At 36.7% G+C, this 20,905-nt stretch overlaps 1 protein-coding gene across 2 annotated transcripts; it reads right to left on the bottom strand.

The window, feature by feature from the left end:
- Nucleotides 1-1,512: 1,512 nt before the first annotated feature.
- UTP15 (UTP15 small subunit processome component) lies at nucleotides 1,513-20,767 on the bottom strand. Of its 2 annotated transcripts, none has more exons than XM_007120765.4 (13): nucleotides 20,636-20,767; nucleotides 17,479-17,647; nucleotides 15,546-15,638; nucleotides 15,242-15,426; nucleotides 13,929-14,107; nucleotides 12,573-12,698; nucleotides 10,834-10,969; nucleotides 9,120-9,204; nucleotides 8,125-8,274; nucleotides 7,315-7,416; nucleotides 5,671-5,804; nucleotides 5,443-5,501; nucleotides 1,513-4,938 (listed from the first exon to the last, which is right to left on the bottom strand). In XM_007120765.4, exons 2-13 carry the CDS (start codon nucleotides 17,566-17,568, stop codon nucleotides 4,718-4,720), a joined length of 1,560 nt encoding a protein of 519 aa, XP_007120827.1. In that variant the 5' UTR covers nucleotides 17,569-17,647; nucleotides 20,636-20,767; the 3' UTR covers nucleotides 1,513-4,717. The 2 variants fall into 2 exon arrangements, with proteins under 2 accessions (XP_007120827.1, XP_028348776.1); XM_028492975.2 differs by lacking the exon at nucleotides 20,636-20,767 and adding an exon at nucleotides 19,108-19,218.
- Between the last annotated feature and the right edge of the window lie 138 nt (nucleotides 20,768-20,905).

The raw sequence follows: 20,905 nt of genomic DNA, 5'->3' as shown, positions 1-20,905 counted from the left end.
ACGTTTCCTATGAGGAAACTGCTTTTGACTTGTTTTGGTTTTTGGTTTTTTTTTTTAATTGGTAACACTTTGTCAAGCCTCTGTTAGTGCACCTGAAACTAACATAATGTCAATTATATCTCAGTTAAGAAAACACCTTGAAAAAAATGTTATATGAGAGGGACTTCCCTGGTGGCACAGAAGTTAAGAATCCGCCTGCCAATGCAGGGGATATGGGTTCGAGCCCTGGTCTGGGAAGATCCCACGTGCCTTGGAGCAACTAAGCCCATGTGCCACAACTACTGAGCCTGCGCTCTAGAGCCCATGAGCCACAACTACTGAGCCTGCATGCCACAACTACTGAAGCCTGTGGACTCTAGAGCCCATGCTCCACAAGAAGAGAAGCCACCACAATGAGAAGCCCACATACCGCAATGAAGAGTAACCCCTGCTCGACACAACTAGAGAACGTCTGCATGCAGCAACGAAGACCCAATGCAACCAAAAATAAATAAATAAAAATCAAAAAATTTTTTAAATCTTATGAGTTCAGTGTTTTATAGTAATGTTTATAGAAAAATTGCCAATCCTCATTAGATTAACACAGTTCATATTTTCAACCTTTTGGTCAATACAGCCATCACACAGTCACAGCTAATATAGTTAATATGAATAAAGGAAAGTCTGCATTAATATATGTGTTTGAAGACATAATTCTGCTTAAAATTTTTACTATAACACTAATGATCCAATGGGAACTCACATCTTGTTTTCATGAATGAGGGGTTACTGTCTTATTTGTACCTAATGCAAATCATACCATTTACTTTCAAAATGCTTGTAAGCAGTCTCTCTCAAATCAGTTACACCCCTTATTTAATAGTGTATGCAATTAATTTATTTTAAAAACATCCTTTATACCGGTATAATAGAAAACTTCAACTCAACCCTTAAATGATCCAAAGGATGTTAATAATCAGAAAAGCTAAGAAAAAGTTCCCAAATAGTGCAGGGCAAGTAGATTTTCCATAATCACAAACATGTGAAAAACACAGTAAAGCAGGTAAGACACTTTCGTATTTGTATTTATCCTCACAACAACGCTGCAAGGGAAGTGATATTAGCCCCATTTAACATATATGGAAGCTGAGGCCCAGGGCAGCTGGGACTTACCCAGGAACACATAGCTCACGTTCTTTCCATTTTTCTACAATGTTGAAAAGTTTAATCTTTAATTCAAAATCGTCGTTGGTTAGATTTTATTTCCATACTTCTGGCTAGCATTTAATAATAATTATCAATGACTTTTGAACCCACTGTGTCAACATTACAATAACCAAATATCTTGGTTGTTTTGTGAGAGAACTCACCTTATGACTTAGCAACACCAAACTGATTCAGAGAAAGGGCTGTGGAAAAAGCGGGTTTCTCATGGTTTTTGAAGTAATATTGCCACCTCGTGGACTACTGGTGAGCTACAGTCCACTTTAAGTCCATGGCACTAACCTCATGTGGGCCTTAGTGCTGCTGGTAATGCTACTTCCTTTTCTAGTCCATCCATTCCCCCAACAATAGTGAACAACAGAAATATTCTAGGTTACTCTTACAGGTATTAACTCAATTCTCACAAGCACCTTTTGTGATTTTGTTTGTCTGATTAACAGATGAAGAAAATGAAATACAAAATGGTAAAATAACTTTACCAAAGGCACACAGCTAGCGAGTGGCTGAGCCAAGATTCAAACCCAGGCAGAGGGCTCCAGAGTATGAGCCCTTGACCTCCCTAGAAGTACTTACTTTCTGTTCTCTCCTCAGACTTTCTAACCTCTGAACTCCTCCTTCTCCAACCTGTTTCAGTTTTTTTTTTTTCCCATAAAGGCACTTAGTAAAGGACTTCCACAAACCCCCAGCACCACAGCTATACACCTCATTACACCTGTGCCATATCTTCTGCCTTCCCTCTTGAACTATGCCCAAACGATTCATTTGCTGTCTAAGCCAACCATTCCATTTGGGTGCTCAGTCCCATGCCCCCTTCCAAGGACACCGCTCCAGCAATTGGTCCCCTCTCTCTACTCTAATCATCAGTTTCCCCCTCTCTATAGAGGGATTATCCCCACCAGCATACAGTCTGTCATTTCATTCAATAAACTACTATATTTTAATAATCATTTTAAATGGGGCTTTTAATTAATGTCTGATAGTTGATTTAAGTTGAACAGACTAAATTTCTTTAAACAATCCCATTTACAACCCAAAGTCCTTTAAACAGTTTAATAGCATTTATACTTTTAAGATATTTTCTTGTAAATAGCACTTCAAATGCTTGACCCAACAAGCAAAACCTTCCCAAGTACTTAACTCTTATAAATATAATAAATTAAATGTACAGTGGCTAAGTTCTCTGACATACTTCAGTATTTCTGCAGGCTTTGTAAGATCTTAAAATACATTTCAACTAAAATTTACAAGTCTAAAAATCTGTTAGGCATTTTAAGTTGGAAATGAAGGCCAGTGTTACATACTGTAATATGCCAAGTATGTTCCAATACTACTTCAAATAGCAAATACTACAGTTTGTCCCAATGACTATAAAAAACTATTCCTGAACTTAACACTGAAGTATTGATGGCGGTGGGAATTGTTCCTTAACCTTTTTGAAAATTTGTAATCATTACGTATCTCATGTAAAAACGGCAGCACTCCGTGGTTTGGGCCCCAGCAGGCGGGCCAGTTCAGGGTGCTGGCATGAGGAACTCAAGCTTGGGGGAGTTCAAGGGTGAATTAACTACTGTAGGAAATTCAATGATAAATGAGAATACCAACCTTGGATGGTTGTGGTGAGAATCAAATAATGTATGGGAAAACCCTTGTCACATGTGACAGTTGATGGCAGCTAGTTTTTTGGTAGAATTTTAACCTTTCATTCTTACTATTGATAGTATCCAATCTATCAGCATATTTATGAAGTTAAATTTTTTAAAAAGCTTTAAATTTATTTAAATAAATTAACCCTTCTTAACATGAAGACACAGTTTCTAACCTTGACTAATCTCATAATTACTCAGGGAAGCTAACTCCTGGTTTCTTATAAGCCACTGGGCTTCATGATTGCTTAAGTCAATTCATGAGGGGGAAACCAGACCCTCTGTTTGAGCATATGTCCTTATCAGAACATAGGAATATTTTTTTCTGCTTTAAAAAAATATATCTGAATTCACAGAACTGAAATTTTAAGAGGAGACTGCAATTACAAAATCTTCCTTAACTAAGAATTCTTCTGGCCTGACATTTCCTTACAGATAATTAACTACTAAAGGAACTGGGGGAAGGTGGAAAAGGTAGCAAGTGTAAAATCAGTGTGCTAGGAATCAGTAGCCAGTGACTATCCATCAGGAACTGATACATCTCAGAAAGCCAAGAAGAAAATATGAATTTCTTTTTAAAAAAATGTGATTTACATTGAACTTTTTTTAAAAAACACAAGTATTTTCCAAAACAAGCTACTCTGGCTTGGGGTTCCGAAACACAAAATGATGTTAAGAATAGAGGGAAAAAAAACCAAAAACCTAAACACAGATCAGATGGTTTTCAGAGGTAGGCAGTTACAAGATAAGCTCCAAATATATCAAAATGTATAAAAAACGCTGAAAGGCTATTAATCACAAGAGACATGGCAAATTTTATCATTCCGCTGACCTGAAGCCAAGTTGAAAAGCTGGTAGAAAGGCTGCATTATTTGGGGAAGAGGAAAAACATGGTCTGTAAGGCCTACCTGCAGACCTTGTTCTGAGAAGCAGTCAAGATTACAGAAAGAAAAAGAACCATGGGCTGGTGAGCACAATTTTTAGTATTCAAATCTGCCTCATCACACTCTCTGAATACAGGTCAAACTAGGGTCAATTATTCAGAGTTGGCCACTAATTTGCCACACTTGGAACAGATACAGTCCAATTACCAGCTAGGTGGAACATGTGACCTAGGATAAGTGATGACATCAAGGAGAGGGAGGCAAACTCAGCTGGGGCTTGGGAATCCCAAGTGCACCGATTAGAGTGCAGAAAGAATCTATTTGTTGTTGCCATTTGTTTTGTTGTTGCCATCTGTTTTGTTGTTGTTTTTCCAGGCTAGAAGGGAAAAATAAAGCCCTGTTCCTTTGGCAGGATTCGTAGTTGAAACCCTCTCCAGAGTTCTGAATGCCTACTCAAATGCTGAAACAGAACTCTGCTGTATTAAAATTAATGTCAACTTGTCCAAGATGGACATACACTATGACCAAAACAACTGAGAAGATCTTCCAGCTGAAGATGCCAGGAGATAATTCAAAATAGCACATGGAAAACCATGTTTAAAAACAGGTTCTTGGGGCTTCCCTGGTGGCACAGTGGTTGAGAGTCCGCCTGCCAATGCAGGGGACACGGGTTCGTGCCCCACTCCGGGAAGATCCCACATGCCGCGGAGTGGCTGGGCCCGTGAGCCATGGCCGCTGAGCCTGCGCGTCCGGAGCCTGTGCTCCGCAACGGGAGAGGTCACAACAGTGAGAGGCCCGCGTACCACAAAAATAAAAACAAAAAAAAAAAAACAGGTTCTTATTTTCCAAGCATAGTTATTCCAGTCTCTTCCATAAAATTGCTTCTGTAAAGAGTTTTTTAAAATGTATCAAAGAGATTTTCTTCCCAGTAGTTAACAGCATCAAATCTATTCCAAGTTAGTTCTTATGTGTCCTGTTAAGCGCACACTATGATTCAATCTTCTTGTTCTCTAGAAATCCATCAGATGTATTATGCTGCAACAAAGAAGTGCTTTCTTTCCTTGTCATGGTAGCAAAAAGCATATCCATCATCCCCAAGGTTTCTAGTAGTTCTCTTTGGTAATCAATCTCTTTTTCTACAAGTCCTTGAAGTAACAAAAACTTTTTATCAACTACAGGTGACTGACCAATCACAGGTAGATATATATCTAGAAAGAGAGAGGGGAAACACATTTACTAGAAACATCTTTCTAAACAATACATGAACAGCAATATTTAGAAAAAGTACAAAAATATTAAATATAAAAGACATCGAAAAATCTGTACTTATTTTACAACTTATGTTTTACATAAAGTAAACAATCCATCTGAAAAACATATTTCAAAAAGAAATAATTAAAGAAAGTACAGTGTTAAGGTTCTGACTTATTTTCATTTTCCCATTAAAAATTAGTCATGGTCATTGGAGGTATTTAAGGAAAAAACTTTTTAAATTATAATAACCCTGGTGCCAGCAACTGAAAGCCAATCCATTGTAAACATTTTATTCCCACTTTAAAATGCACTGATTTACTACTATTGTTTGTTTTCTCCATGAAGTCTTCACTGGAGAACTGATAAAGACAAGGTATATCAATCTATTTGATTTCATTATTTGACATCTCTACTTCTGCAAGTATGCTACAATTTTTCAGGTTTTAACAGCTACTTACCAATAATTATTTCGGCAGCATTAATCAAAACAGGGGCAAATCTTGGCTGGGACAGATTCCTACAAAGCAAACATTCTGTTTACTGAAACCTGCAAGCTTAAAAAAAAAATCCTTAAAATAGATTTACTAAACTGTTCTGTCAGTTCTTTACAAAGCTCAAACTAAAAGTAAATTTGGAGATAAAATTTCAGATGCAAAATACATGTGCTTCATAGACGTAAAACATACCTTATCAAAAAATTAAGAACACGACTGATTTCCTTTTCATCTCGACCTGCAAGGGCATTTGCAAGGACTCCTCTTCGATTTAGCTCCTTTATGATGGAAACTGTAATCTCAGGCGTCTTTATTGCACAATCGGGCTAGAAAATTTTTCAGAGTCAACATGAGCAGACAAGACAGTACAAGAAAAAAATCATAGTCTTGGAACTCACTAACAATTACCAAATTTAAACAGGTTTTTTTCTTCCCAGTTTTGAGTCATGGTAATGGACAAGGCAAGAAACAAAATGATTCTTTAAAAAATAAGCTCCTTGTAGATACATCAATTGTAACAAATGCACCACTCTGGTGGGGATGTTGATAAGGGGGGAGGCTATGCATGTGTAGGGCAGGTAGTATATGGGAAATCTCTGTACCTTCCCCTCAACTGTGCTGTGAACCTAGAACTGCTCTAAAAAAAAGTCTTAATAAAAAATTCACAATCTGTAGTGAGGTGGGTGGACCCAGAGTCTGTCATACAGAGTGAAGAAAGTCAGAAAGAGAAAAACAAATACCGTATGCTAACACCTATATATGGAATCTAAAAAAAAATGGTTCTGAAGAACCTAGGGGCAGGATAGGAATAAAGACGAAGACATAGAGAATGGACTTGAGGACACAGGTAGGGGGAAGGGTAAGCTGGGACAAAGTGAGAGAGTGCCATGGACATATATACACTACCAAATGTAAAACAGATAGCTAGTGGGAAGCAACCGCATAGCATAGGGAGATCAGCTCGGTGCTCTGTGACCACCTAGAGGGGTGGGATAGGGAGGGTGGGAGGGAGACACAAGAGGGAGGAGATATGGGGATATATGTATATGTATAGCTGATTCACTTTGTTATAAAGCAGAAACTAACACACCATTGTAAAGCAATTATACTCCAATAAAGATGTTTAAAAAATAAATAAATAAAATAAAATAAAATAAAATTGATTACCATCCAGCCCTTATTAAAACTCAGTTGACACAACTAGTATTTGAGAGAAGAAATCTATGGACCAAGTTAACCATCATTGCTCTAAATTGGTTTTTAGCTCTATCCTAAGTGAATTCTTACTTGAATTGTATTTGGTTACCTATTTGTTAAAATGACACTATAGAAGTTGCGGGCATTTATTATTATGTCTTTGGCTTTTACAGAGGGTTAATACATAATCCTATACTTGAGAATATTTCTGCATCTTCTAATGACATAAAGACTATCACCAGACTCCTATATTTTTCTTCGTGTTCCAACTAAAAACAACTCATGATAAATTTCTCTGTACTATAGTGTGAAAAAAAACTTTGTGTATTTTTTCTAAAATATAGATATATATGTTTCCTTTATCTGATAATAATAATTATCAAATTCAATCCATTATCCTTTTTACCTTGCTTCTAGGAAACTGGAATATACATTTATGTTCAACTCTAGTATATATTCATAGCCTAAGTTTCTGCATCTTTCTATAGTATGGGTATTCATATTCAATATGATTTTAGCAACCTATTTATATGTGTGTGTCACAAAGTACATCCACTTTTTTGAAGCAGAAAGTATAAATAAATTAAAATTTAAAAAAATACACACACACACACACACACACACACATTCCTCACTCACCTCAAGGACTCTGTCAAGTGCCTTAGAGATCCGGAAGTTTTTCAGATCCCTGTCATACAATTCTAGGTGTTTCTTTGATGGTCTGTTGATCAAAATGTCATCCTGCATTGAAAAGTAAATTTACAGAGAAAAATCAAATATCTATTTAGAGCTTCATTCAAAACAAACTTCTTCATAGTGGTATTTTTTCATAGTTCTGTGGTGTTCTTGAACTGTATCATAAAAAATGGTCATATGCCCATATTGTCAATTAAAAGAAAATGGAATAATCTGCCACATCACTGTGTTCTTAGTGTCCTGTGATTTTAACTTACGATACATACACAATACCTCCGTTCTGGGCAAACATTACTCACTGCAATTCTCTTTACATAGCAAGCAGTGATTCAGCAGAAAGAGAAAACAAGAATCAGAGAAACTGCCATCTAGTTCCAGTAAAGAATTCCTGGATCAACACAACTTCCTTATATATCCATCTTCTCCAACTTCAGATGCCAAATGGAGATATTTATTGGCTCTACTCTTTTTCAGGGTTGTTTACAAGATCAAATCAGACAGCGTGTGAAAGACACTGTTCTGAGCACCATAGCATTGTTATGATTTAGGGCATTAAGAAGTACAGTTCTTATTTCCCATTACTTATTAATTTAATGTCCCCAATCTAGCAATGTGGAGATAAATGTGAGGTACAGAAAAGCAAAATGACGCTAAATGCCATGTGAAATACACTTTTCAGTAACGCGCAGGGATGAAGTTGGATACTCTAACAAATTTCACCTTTAAAAAAAATTACACAAAATATATAAATACCTGTTGTTTCATATAATTTTTTCCTTTAATAAAAGTTCGATATGCAGGCCTTCTTCTCCTGGGAAGAGAATCCTTCTTTGCTTCAGATTTCCGATGTTTAACACTCAGTATTCCGTTGGTCATTCCTACAACTATTGTCTCATCTTCATGCTAACAGCAATTAGAAAAATAAGTTAGTATATTCCTAACTCATAATTCATCTTACTTTTTCTTCAAAATATCATTTATAATGTGTTTGCCACTTATTCATACTTTCAACAAGAACTCCATTCAGATATAGATACTCTAACAAAAAGTTAGAATAAAATCATTTTTTTCCTCCAAGATACTATTATATTGACAGAACTTTTAATTATACTTGGAAATTATCACTGGCAGTTTGTATAATAATACAGTTAATGACATCTTAAGAAACTTTCAAAATAATTTTTTTACCACATCTTCTTCCTAGAAAAAGAATGATATGGTAGCATGACTTTTCACAATCTTGTCAAGAAAATATTTTATAATAACTTTTCCCCTCCCAATTTCTATATAATGTATTCAAATATATTCCTCCTCAATGGCTCATGAAACTTGACAATGAACATTCCAGAAGGAGCAGTTAACAAAGAAAAGGAGATATTTCATTGTGTTGCCCCCTATTCTCCATTTTTTTTTTTTTTTTTTTTTTTTTTGCTCAGAGAACCAACTTGACTTTCTGGAGTATTTAACCCTTGGGGTAAATGTACTGAAGACAGATTTATCTGCTTTCCAGGTCCTGTCCTTAGTGTTAACAATGCCTACAATACTGTAGTTAGTTTCAAGCTATGCAGTGAGTGGGATCTAAATCTGAATTCATGCCTAGTTACTGAGACAAGTTACATGTTCTAGCAATTATCTAATGTGGTGAGAAGAAAATAATACTTATTCAAAGATAAACCCTAATATTCCATTTTAGTTTCATTTAACAGGCAAGGTTAGTGAAAGCTTTAAAAAGAGCTAAAAGTACTTACTGCAAGTGCAAGACTCAAAATTGAAGCTGCATAATCAAAACTGTGGACTACTTTGTAGGAAGTTGTGCTATATACTTTCACCTTCCTAATGAAAAAGAAATCTTTGTCACAAATCATCTTGGAAATGAGCATAAAAGGTAAAATTTCTATTTTTTGAAACTCAGTATATGAATATTAAAACTTATACAACAATGAAGAAAAACAATGATTAATAATATTAGTTACAAAATAATTCATCACTGGATCTCTTTTAAAAATGAACTGTTTATTGTTATGTTTGCATAAAGACTTCAACCAGCCACCAGAAGGATAGACCACTGTCTCCTGAAAATGAAACTTGAAAGTAAAGAAAAATCATCATGAATGTTCATCAGAAAGAACAGGGTTTCTCAACTTCATTCAGCATTATCGACATTTCGGGCAGGATAATTCTTTGAAATGGTGGCTGTTCTGTGCACCGCAAGATGTTTAGCAGCATCCTTGGCCTCTACTCACCGCATACCATCAGCACTCCACCCCCAAATTGTGACAACAACCAAAAATGTCCGCAGATAGTGCCAAATAGCCCCCAGAGGACAAAAATCACTCTGGGTTGAGAACTACTATGAATAGAGCCAATTTACACCTAGCTTTTGAGGGACACATCTAAAAATCAAGTCCCAAATTGCCTAGTAACACCATTGCAGAGAATTTGCTATATATTTACATAGTAAGCTCCTCTGTATTAGAAATATTTCCTAGCTTTTAAAATATGTATACTTTTTAATAAACATGTTGAAAAACCAAGGCTTTCCATATCAGTGAAAAAGGGAAATATGGAAATAAAATGACCAACAATAGATAAATACAAGTAAATTCTAGAACTGGGCCATCATTCTAGCCACATGTGGCTAATGAGCACTTAAAATGTGGTCAGTGAAAAAGAAGAAGGGAATTTTTTATTTTACTTAATTTTAATCAACTTAAATTTAAATTTTAAAACTGAGGCAGTATAAAATATTTTTCTGTTAAACACAAGTATATTTCACTTTAACTGTAAAGTACTACTACTGTATTAAGGGTATGCATTAGATGCTGAATTTGGTTATAGTCTATCATTAATAATTTTTACATTGAATACATATTGAAATAATGTTTTAGAGTAAATATTATTATTAAATTCATTTTACCTAGTACGTTTTAGCTTTTAAACTAAAACACTTAAAATTACATTATGTAGCTCACATTATATTTCTATTGTACAGCACTGTTCTAGAACATTAATTTATGAAACACTAATACCTACTGAAAATAGTAATATTTAGAAATATGTATTTCTATACATTAATGTATAGAAATTTTTACATTAAGTTTTAAATTTTAAAGAATACAAGCTAGAATATATATACACACTCATAAATATTTCAAAATATACAAACATACAATGTTTAAAAGAAAACTACAGAATAATAGAAATTATTTTAAAAGATTAACGTTCACATGGTTCAATAAAATTCCTCGAGGATATAAATCAATAAATTACCTCAAAGGAGAAAATAAGTTTGCTATATGTAAATGAAATATCAAAACTATTTTCAACTCAATAGATTTTTTTCATGGAAATCATTTGGTAGAATATTTATTCTATCACAAATACTGCAGAAATAACTCATTTCCACAAGCAGTAAACATGTGTACATTAAGAATGATCCAGAAAGAAAATTAAAATGCTAACCTATCCAGTGAGCCAGAAAGTAACCTCTGTCCAGAGCTGCTCAGACATAAGCACGTCACAGTTTTATGATGATTTTTCAAAGACACGAGCAACTGTCCTCCTTTTAGCATGTCCCAGACTTTAACATAACGACCTCCTATAAAAAGAAATAATCATTAGTTTGATTATGAAAAGATCTGAAAAGCACTCTTTACCGGACACTCCACAGCATGGAGTAGAGGGATTCCACAGCCAGACTGCCTGGTTTCAGTGCTGGGTCTACTATTTACTGGGTACGTGGCTGATAATAATTACAGTTCCTACCTAACAAAAACCTGTTATGATGATTAAATAACTTCATATTTGTAAAGTACACAGAACTGCCTGGCAAAATAAGAAGTATAATCAGGAAAGATTTTATTTTAACAAAATTAAAATAAAATCATTCTACAAAGGAATTCTGCATAACCATGGAAAAGAATAACATAGATTTCATTTCCTAAAAATTCTGTGAATCCCAACAAAACTGAAAAACTCTATAACTTTTACTCTAAGAATTGGAAGCATCTTTAAAAGCAATTTAATCCAGAGGTTTAAAAAGAATTTTTTTATTATGGCATCTTTTCTTTCAATGAAATATTAAGCAAAAGTCTAGTAGGTAAAATGAAAAAAGAGGCTGGGGGGCTGGGGGTGGGAGGGGATGAAGTTCTTAACTTATCCTGACTATGTAAAAGCTCCTGGAACCCAATTTGCAGTCCCTGTCTCCCCACATGTAGCAGCTCATGAATGAGATCACAGTTTGAAACCACTGATCTGGCCCAACCTCTCATTTTCAAGGTCTATATTGGTTAAAGGATTGCCCAAGGCCACACAATTAGCTACTGACACCATGGAGATTTGCATACAGGCATCCACTCTCCCTGTTCAACTTGTATGTACTTCCGCTTCTCAAAATAACAGCAAGAAAAATAGGTAACTCTGACAATATTATCAACTTACTTTTGAAATCAAATAGGTACTGGGGAAAAGAGTATAAAACAGGATAACTTCTATTTGGATTTTAGAATTAAGCAAAAAACAAAACAAAACAAAGCTACACACTACCTACGTATTCTTCTAATGTCAACACATTAATTTTGACTTAACAAATGAAAAAAGACAATTTACTTCTTCCATTATAATTTTTTAAATGCAACTCAGTTCCAACTTGATAAAAAATGTATCAAGGCCCCTTTGACTCCACATTATCTTCTTCTTCAGCACTATCAGCTATTTGCTGGGTAAGGCCATTTCAATCAAGAGTCACATAAAAAGAGATAAGTCTGATTCTAGATCTGAAAGAACCTGTGTTTTCAAAAGCTGCCGCAGATCTCTTACGTAGGAACAACAGCAGGAGTACGACCTGGATTTTTAGATTAAGTACACGATGAAGGTTCTCAAGTTCTGAGATTTCAGATCTGCCACTTACCACTTTGTCTTGGACAAATTACTTAAAACTTTTATTTATTTTCTTTTGCAAAACAGAGGGAAAACTATCTTGTAGGCTCACCTAGGGAACTGGAGATAATACGTTTATAATAGCATAGTGCCTGGCTCATATTAGCTACTCAATAAATGAAAATTGCTTGCCTGTCCCTGTCTGAGCAAAAACTGAGACATGTATTTCAAGTGCACACTGATAAATTATAAAGAGTAACTAGTAAAGAAATATCTGACTCAAGACGAACAATATTGGTGAAAGCAATTTTTAAAAGAAATACCTGCTGATACCAGAAGACCTCCAGAGGGAAAAAGCAGGACACTCTCCACAGGCTGCCCATGCTCAACAGAGATAACACTCTGGTTTGTTCGTGCATCAAACATCTTCACAGTGTGATCATATGACCCTAAAATGTCAATTTTTGTACTATGTGAGTTTCACTACTCAAAATAACAAAACTTATACGTGTGTGTGTGCATAATCAGACATAAACTTTAAAGGGAGAAGAAGCATAGATGAAATTTTAAAAAGACATATGTATACTCATGAAGACACAGTACTCCCAAACCCTCTGGTATCACTGACTGTTTCTGAAGCACTAACCTACACAGAATCTTAAATGATTCCTATCTTCAGACTACTGTCACTACTGAGTCGCCTGGGAATCTTTGCACAGGCACCCATTAAGACTGAACTGCACTATCTCTGTTTCTTGGCTGCTGGAGAACCTGTGAAAACCAGAGTACAGATACTTCCAAACACATCTGGAGGATGATAAGAACAATCCCCAGGGACTTCCCTGATGGTGCAGTGGTTAAGAATCCTCCTGCCAATGCAGGGGACACGGGTTCAATCCCTGGTCCGGGATGATCCCACATGCCGTGGAGCAACTAAGCATGTGCGCCACAACTACTGAGCCTGTGCTCTAGAGCCCGCGAGCCCGACCTACTGAGCTCACGTGCCTAGTGCCTGTGCTCTGCAACAACAGAAGCCACTGCAGTGAGAAGCCCGCACACCGCAACGAAGAGTAGCCCCCGCTCGCCGCAACTAGAGAAAGCCCGGCCCGCAGCAACAAAGACCCAACGCAGCCAAAAAACAAAACAAAAAAAAACCTTGCCTTAAGTCTGAGTCATAAACTTAAAATAAAAAAGCTTATTTCATAAAATAAAAAAAAATCCCCAAAAGAAAAAGAAAATAAAACAAATGGATAAACAGAGACATATTTTTTTATACAACTTTTTAAAACTCCTCTATCCCAGGCTAAGCTGGGATGAAGTAAAAGAGTGGCATGGACATATATACACTACCAAATGTAAAACAGATAGCTAGTGGGAAGCAGCTGCATAGCATAGGGAAATCAGCTCGGTGCTTTGTGTCCACCTAGAGGGGTGGGATAGGGAGGGTGGGAGGGAGACACAAGAGGGAGGAGATATGGGGATGTATGTATATGTATAGCTGATTCACTTTGTTATACAGCAGAAGCTAACACACCATTATAAAGCAATTATACTCCAATAAAGATGTTAAAAAAAAAAAAACAAAAACAACTCCTCTATCTCAAAAGAGTCCCAAAGCAATATTAAAGTATATCAATAAAATTACCAACTTCAGGAGGGAAGAAAAAGATTTCACCAACCTGTTACAAAGAGATCTGGGTTCAGTTTGCTAGCACATCCACACCTCACATAATCAGAATGTTCTTTGAATGTCAGAATTTCTTTGGAGTTTGGAATATCCCATAATTTAACTGTATAATCATCAGCCCCAGAGACCACATGATATTTGTCAGCTGTAAAATCTACTGTATGAACTGCTCTGAAAGATCAAGGATCGGTATATTAAAAAGCAAGGAAAAATTATTTCTGGCACCTTCTGACATCAAACACCCCTCTTCCCAAAATAACAAAAAAAGCAGCTCAGTTTCAGTGAGTAATTGTAGGGAGAAATCATGAGAATAAGAAAATCTTTAAAACAGGTATTTGTCCCTAAGCCAATTTAAAATTTATATACCCCTAGTACTATAAAGTTAATAAGAATATTAAACAGTAGCCTTAAAATTATATTTTCAAATAAGTTAACATTTCTACTTAGCACCTCAACAGAAAGTAAATGTTCTAAATGTTGGCACAAAGGTATTTTAATTTGAAAAATTTCAAAATGGGTAGTTCTTAAAAAATTCTAAGGACACTTGTCACTAAGTAGGATCATATTAAGTGAACTTTTTATATTTAAAATGTTTCACTGATGGACTAAGACTACCCTGATAATATAAAACACACTTTTGAGATTTAAAATCAATAGCAAATTTCAGCAACGACATTGGTAATCCTGAAAGATATAAAACTGTCCCTAGCCATTTAATTTATAAAGGGGCAAAACACCAAATCCAAGTAGAAAATAATCCACCTTCCAACTTGATTTCAAAATAACCACCTCTAATATAGTCCAAGCCTTCAGAGTTCTCATTACTAGTTGTGAGGTCGCCCTTAGATCAGCAGTTTATAACCTCAGTGGGGTCACGGAACTCACTGAGAAGTTAACGAAAGCTACAGGACATCTCCATAGATAACCACACATTTCCTAAAATGTCACATACAATTCTAGAAAATTCATGAGCCCCATCAAACTGGACCATAGGACTGAACCAAGTTAAGCACTGTCTTAGAACAACCAGAAAATAAAGTCCATGATGGTACATAATCTTCACAGAACTCTGTTTTTTTCAAAGCCTATAAAACCAGTAGAGCTTACAATAATACAAAACAAAAACACATAAAAACCAACTATCTGTAACTGTTATGGTGACAGATGTTAACTCAATTTATCATGGTGATCATTTCACAATATATACAAATAGCGAATCATTATGTTGTACACCTGAAACTAATATAACGTATGTTAATTATAGCTCAATAAAAAATAAATTAAAACAAAACAACTGTCTCTTACTTAGTATGGCCTTCAAACTGCCTGAGGGGAGCCCTCCCACTTATATCAAAAAGCTGAATGCCACCATCTTCACTGCCAGCCACAAGCAGTCTACCATCCTGCCGAAAAGTAGCACAGTATGCTGTGTCTTTAAATCGTGAAAAGGTTTTTATAGGTTCTTGGGAGTATCGGCCATAAATGTGAATCTACAAGAAGATAAAAAACACAATATTAAAAAAAAAAAAAAAACACAGTACTTTACTAGATGGCTCAAGACCAGTAGTAAATATAAACTACATAAAAGAAAAACAAAAATTATATTTACCCTTGAAGAAGCTGTGACAGCATAATTATACGGAGGCTGCGGAGAAAAGTCTACTTTTGACACTGCACCAAACTCCTTGATCTGAACAGGAGTCTTAATGAAAAATAATAGTATATTAACAAAGTTACAACTGGTAAGACATATTTAAGCATATAATTTCTTATTGACAATTTTTGTTCTTAGTAACTAGGTTGTATTTAATAGAGAATTATGAAGAAAGCAAAAAAGATCCAAATTCCATCACCTAGACAATCTCTGTGGCCATTAAAGTAAATAAATATATGGTTGAAAAGCCACACCCCACTTTTTCTCTTTATCTGTGGAGTTTTCTGTGATTATTACCAGGAAAAAGTTATGCCTAAACCAGCATATATTTAACCATGTATTTTTTTTTTTTTTTTTTTTTTGCAGTAGGCGGGCCTCTCACTCTTGTGGCCTCTCCCGTTGCGGAGCACAGGCTCCGGACATGCAGGCTCAGCAGCCATGGCTCACGGGCCTAGCCGCTCCACAGCATGTGGGATCTTCCCGGACCGGGGCATGAGCCCGTGTCCCCTGCATCGGCAGGGGGACTCTCAACCACTGCGCCACCAGGGAAGCCCTAACCATGTATTTTTTAACTGGCACAAAGATCATACCACACAGGCTGTTCCACACCTTGCCTTTTTTTCACTTATTAACACCTTAGCTAATAACTTTGCATAAGAGCAACAGCTTTATCATCCATTATAAGATTCATTATAATTTAATTTACCAGTTCACTACTAACAAACAGTTTTTCTGAGATTTCTTTTTTTAAAAATAAATTTATTTATTTATTTATTTTTGGCTGCATTGGGTCTTTGTTGCTGCGCGCAGGCTTTCTCTAGTTGCAGCGAGCGGGGGCTACTCTTCGTTGGGGTGCATGGGCTTCTCATCGCGGTGGCCTCTCTTGTTGCGGAGCGTGGGCTTCAGTAGTTGTGGCTCACGGGCTCTAGAGCATAGCCTCAGTAGTTGTAGTGCACAGGCTTAGTTGCTCCGCGGCACGTGGGATCTTCCCGGACCAGGGCTCAAACCTGTGTCCCCTGCATTGGCAGGCGGACTCTTAACCACTGCACCACCAGGGAAGTCCCTGAGATTTCTAATATTACAAATAACACTTCAATGAACATCTTTATACCTAAAGATAACATACTTTACACACAAATTCTGGAGACTATATTCATTGAGTAAGTTCCAAGCTGTGGAACTTACAAGACCAAAAGGTATTTTTATCATAATAGATAATGCCAGAATTGCCCTCCAGAAAGTCTGCACCAATTTCCCTCCCTCAAGTAGCAACGATGATCAAAATTTTTCATTTGTGCCGATATAAGATGAAAAAGTATCCAAATTATTATCCAATAATTTTATTACCCAATAAATTATTATCTAAAATCCAATATTGTTTTAATTTGCACTTCTTCAATTATGAGTGAAGCTGAAGCTCTTTTAATATATTTATTGGCCACTTAAGCTTCTTTTTCTATAACCTTCCCAATCCCAATCTTTTCCCATTTTTCTGTTTAGTTGTTCAGCTTTTTAAAAAAAATCATTTGTTAGCCTTTACATAGTCTAGAAGAATTAATTTTGCATCTCTTCCTCCTTAGATTAAGAAAAATGAAAAAAAAAACTCTTCTTTCATGAGATTCAAATTCTAAAATTTAATTCATTTGGCATTGATTAATCATCCATTCTGTCCTAGATACTTGTATGAATAAACTGATTAAGGAATATGGATTTTTATATAACTCCAAGAAAAAAATATCAGATATCAAATTTTCCACCCAAACTATAACCTGCTGATAGATTATTTTTAGTTATTAGTTCTCTATTAGTATATCCAAAGTATAAAATATGCTGAAGAAATTGACATAAATGTAAAACACCTCCCTCCCTTAATTTTGTCTATACTTACCTTATAGTTGTTCCAGTACACTGTATCTTGGGTGATTTTTTCACCAAGTACAGGATATGCCTGGATCACTACAGGCTTATAACCAGCCATACTTTCATATAATTGCACTGTTATCCAAGGGTAGATAGTTTGAAATTGGTGTTAGAAATAAAGTGACTCTGCCTCACGTCTGAAAAAGAAAACATTTTATAAACATTATTATTCATAAACCTGTATATAGTTATGATTTTCACTCTGCATCTTTTCAAAAAGCTGTGTGGTAACTTACAGATTAGTGATCAGTAACCACTTAATTTTAATACAGAAGGGACAATCTAAAGGAAGCAGGAAGAATACAGATAGAGATACCATAGTGTACTATCTACTCAGCTATAGGCAGAGGCTATACACAAGTGTTCCCACACCTAACTGACCAATTTACAACACCTGGAAATAAATCTGGTCCGGCCATCCAGTACCCAAAGCAGAGAGAAACACACTGGCTTAGAATGTTCACTTATTGACAACAGAAAATGTTAACGTGAAACTGCAAATACAAATGTTCCCTGAAATTAACCTAAAACGACATTTAATCTATAAGAACATAATCTAGGGACCTGATTTCCTGAAAGCCTAAAATTGCCAAGAAGAAAAGAAAACAAAGCTAATATTCTAATGCAGAAGATTAAAATTAAAAGCTTAAAATAAAAATCTAATATTCTGATGTAGAGGCTTAAGTTAGTTAATTTTAAAAGGTTTAAACAGTAAGAAAGAAAACAAGAATAAAGCAATTCTGAAATTAAATTCTAAATTAAAGTGACACAATAAAAATTAATTAAAACTTTAATTGACATGTAATTAGGCCGAAATGTCTTTCCAGAACCATTCAGTTGCAACAGAGATTCAATTATATCAGAAGATGATTCAGTGGTGCAACTAACTCATCTTTCCCGAAAGCCTGAAAACACCGTATCAGTAACACCAAAATAAATAGGTGTGACATATTTTAAAGGCTTTGATGAAACACGGCAATCAATGATTTAAAAAGTTTTCTGTTCACTGAAGTACCTATAATGTGTAGGACACACTGTTTTAGGCACTGGGGTGCAATGGTGAGTGAAATAGACATGGTCAGTGCCTTCATGTACTCCAATATTCTTCATTTCAGCTGGTAACTGGCATCTGGAATCAGCCTTGACTTGTCCTTCCTTCTCACTTCTAACATCCAAATAGTTAACAAGAGCTGATTTTACCTCCCAAATCTTTCTAAGCTCCATCATGTCCACTCCACCTAGTTCCACTGCTCTAATTCACATCTTCTCATCTAAAGGTCTCCCTGACTCCCTTAGCTACCTTCCAAATAGCCATCAGTTACCTAACTACCATGCAAATCTGGCTTTTGCTACAAAGCCCAACACTGCCCAGAAAAGAAGGTGCAAGCTCCTTTACATGGCATGTAAGGCCCTCTGTGATCTTGCCCTTGTTTACCTTTCCAGCTTGCCTCGTTATTCCCTTAACACACCATGCTCTTTCTTGTCTCAATGTCGTTCTTCATTTGTCCTCTCTGGCAGGAATGACCTCTTTCTACCTACCTCCTATTTATCATTTAAAGTTCAACTCAAGGATCACATTCTCCAAGAAACCTCTCACCTCCTAAGCTGGGTCAGGGGCTTGTCTTCTATAATCCTCATGACTCTGTATTTCTGTCAATGCACATAATCACACTGCATTTGTAATGACCTCTTTTCCCCATTGAATTGAACATTTCATATCTGAAAGATTACAAACAAGTGCTCAAAGAATATTTGTAGAAGGAAAGGAAGCACTGTGCTGGGTTATATGGGAAACAGAATTAAAATCACAGGTGGTATCTATTGTATGAACACTACTATAGAGCACAAGTCCACGAAGTTTTTCTGTAAAAGGACAAATAATAAATATTTTAGGCTTCGCAGGCCCACAGGCAAAATAGAGGATATTATGTAATTATTTATATAGCATGAAAGAAAAATGTCCCAATTTTTTACTAAGGAAACCGCCCCAAATAATTATAAGTTCAATATTTGGTTTATGAATGAAAGGAACAGGACTTTTTGGAGGAGGGGGAAAACATTTCACTTACTCTGGTTCAAAGTTAGTGTTTCCTATCATCAAATAGATTGCAAATATTGATCTATAAAAATCATTCTTGGCTCACTGAATACCCCAAAACAGACACTGGGCCAGATCTAGCCTGTGGGCCTTCGCCCCTTACTACCCAGAGCTGACCCTTGAACAACACGGGTTTGAACTGCGTGGCTCCGCTTAGAGGCAGATTTTTTTCAATAAATACTACAGTACTACAGAATTTCCGTTTTTTTGAATGCACAAGCAGAACCCAGGATGTGGAGGAACCTGGATAAGGAGGAACCACGCATATGGAGGGCCCACTGTAAGTTATCCTTCAGGGGAAGGTTGGGGCCCCTAAACCTCCCCCTCCCCCGCAATGTTCAAGGGTCAGCTGTATAGGCAAAGGAGTACATAACTCTGCCTTGAAAGAAATCGTTTAAAGCTTTAGAAGGAAAAAGTGAGGCACAGGAACAGTGGTTTGCCAGATTAAAGTGAGGAACAGCATTAGAGGCAGGGGAGGGGATGCAAGTGATATAAAAATGAATAGGAAGAAAATGATCAGGGAGAGGTTAGAGGCTGAGAAACTGGGACTAAATGAAAAACAGGTACTACTACATCACAATGCAGAATACCAAATGTATACTGTAAGTAACGTACAAAACACGGAGCGCTCAGTAGCGATTTTTAACTCTAACTGGGCGGCTGCCAGAAAGATTCAAAGTGTGCAATTCAGCTGGGCCTTTAAGTTTAACATTAAAACAAATTAACCATTTAACATGGGTGGGCGCTGCAAACTGAGGGAACCTCATAAGCAAAGACAGAGATGGAGATCAGCCTAAAGGCGTGTGGCTTACTCCGGGGACTAATAACGGTGGACAGTAGGTGTGGACGTGACGTGACTGTACAGGAGGAAAATCTAGGTCGAAGCTAAATTGCGGGGATCCTGAGAGGCTGGTTAAGGAGTTTAGCTATTCCGCGGAGACTGGGAAACCCCAGAGGAGCACGCTAGATACCAAGGAAGGCCCGATGTGAGTCTGGGCCACTCCCATTGGGAGCCCCCTTCACCTACCTCCGATGGGCCCGGAGGGTCCGCCGAGACACCCCGGCCTCAAGGAGAAGTTCTTGGACTCCGCCAGCCGCCTCTCCGGACTGTGCGGTAGAACATGCGGAAGGTCACGCAGATCCTGGAAGGAGCCGCCGGAACACGCCACGAACAGAACGACGAAGCGTGTCGCACGAAGGTGACGTAATGGCGCAGACTCCCGAGACGCACGCAACCCTGGTGCGCAGGGGCGAGCCCGGTGGGCGGGACGATGGGGAGGAGGAGGCGTGGCCGGAG

The sequence above is a fragment of the Physeter macrocephalus genome, chromosome 8 (genome assembly GCF_002837175.3).
Source record: "Physeter macrocephalus isolate SW-GA chromosome 8, ASM283717v5, whole genome shotgun sequence".
In the NCBI taxonomy this organism is placed as follows: Eukaryota; Metazoa; Chordata; class Mammalia; order Artiodactyla; family Physeteridae; genus Physeter; species Physeter macrocephalus.
Note: the sequence above shows the minus strand (reverse complement) of the source record. Positions and strands in the feature narration are given on the sequence as shown.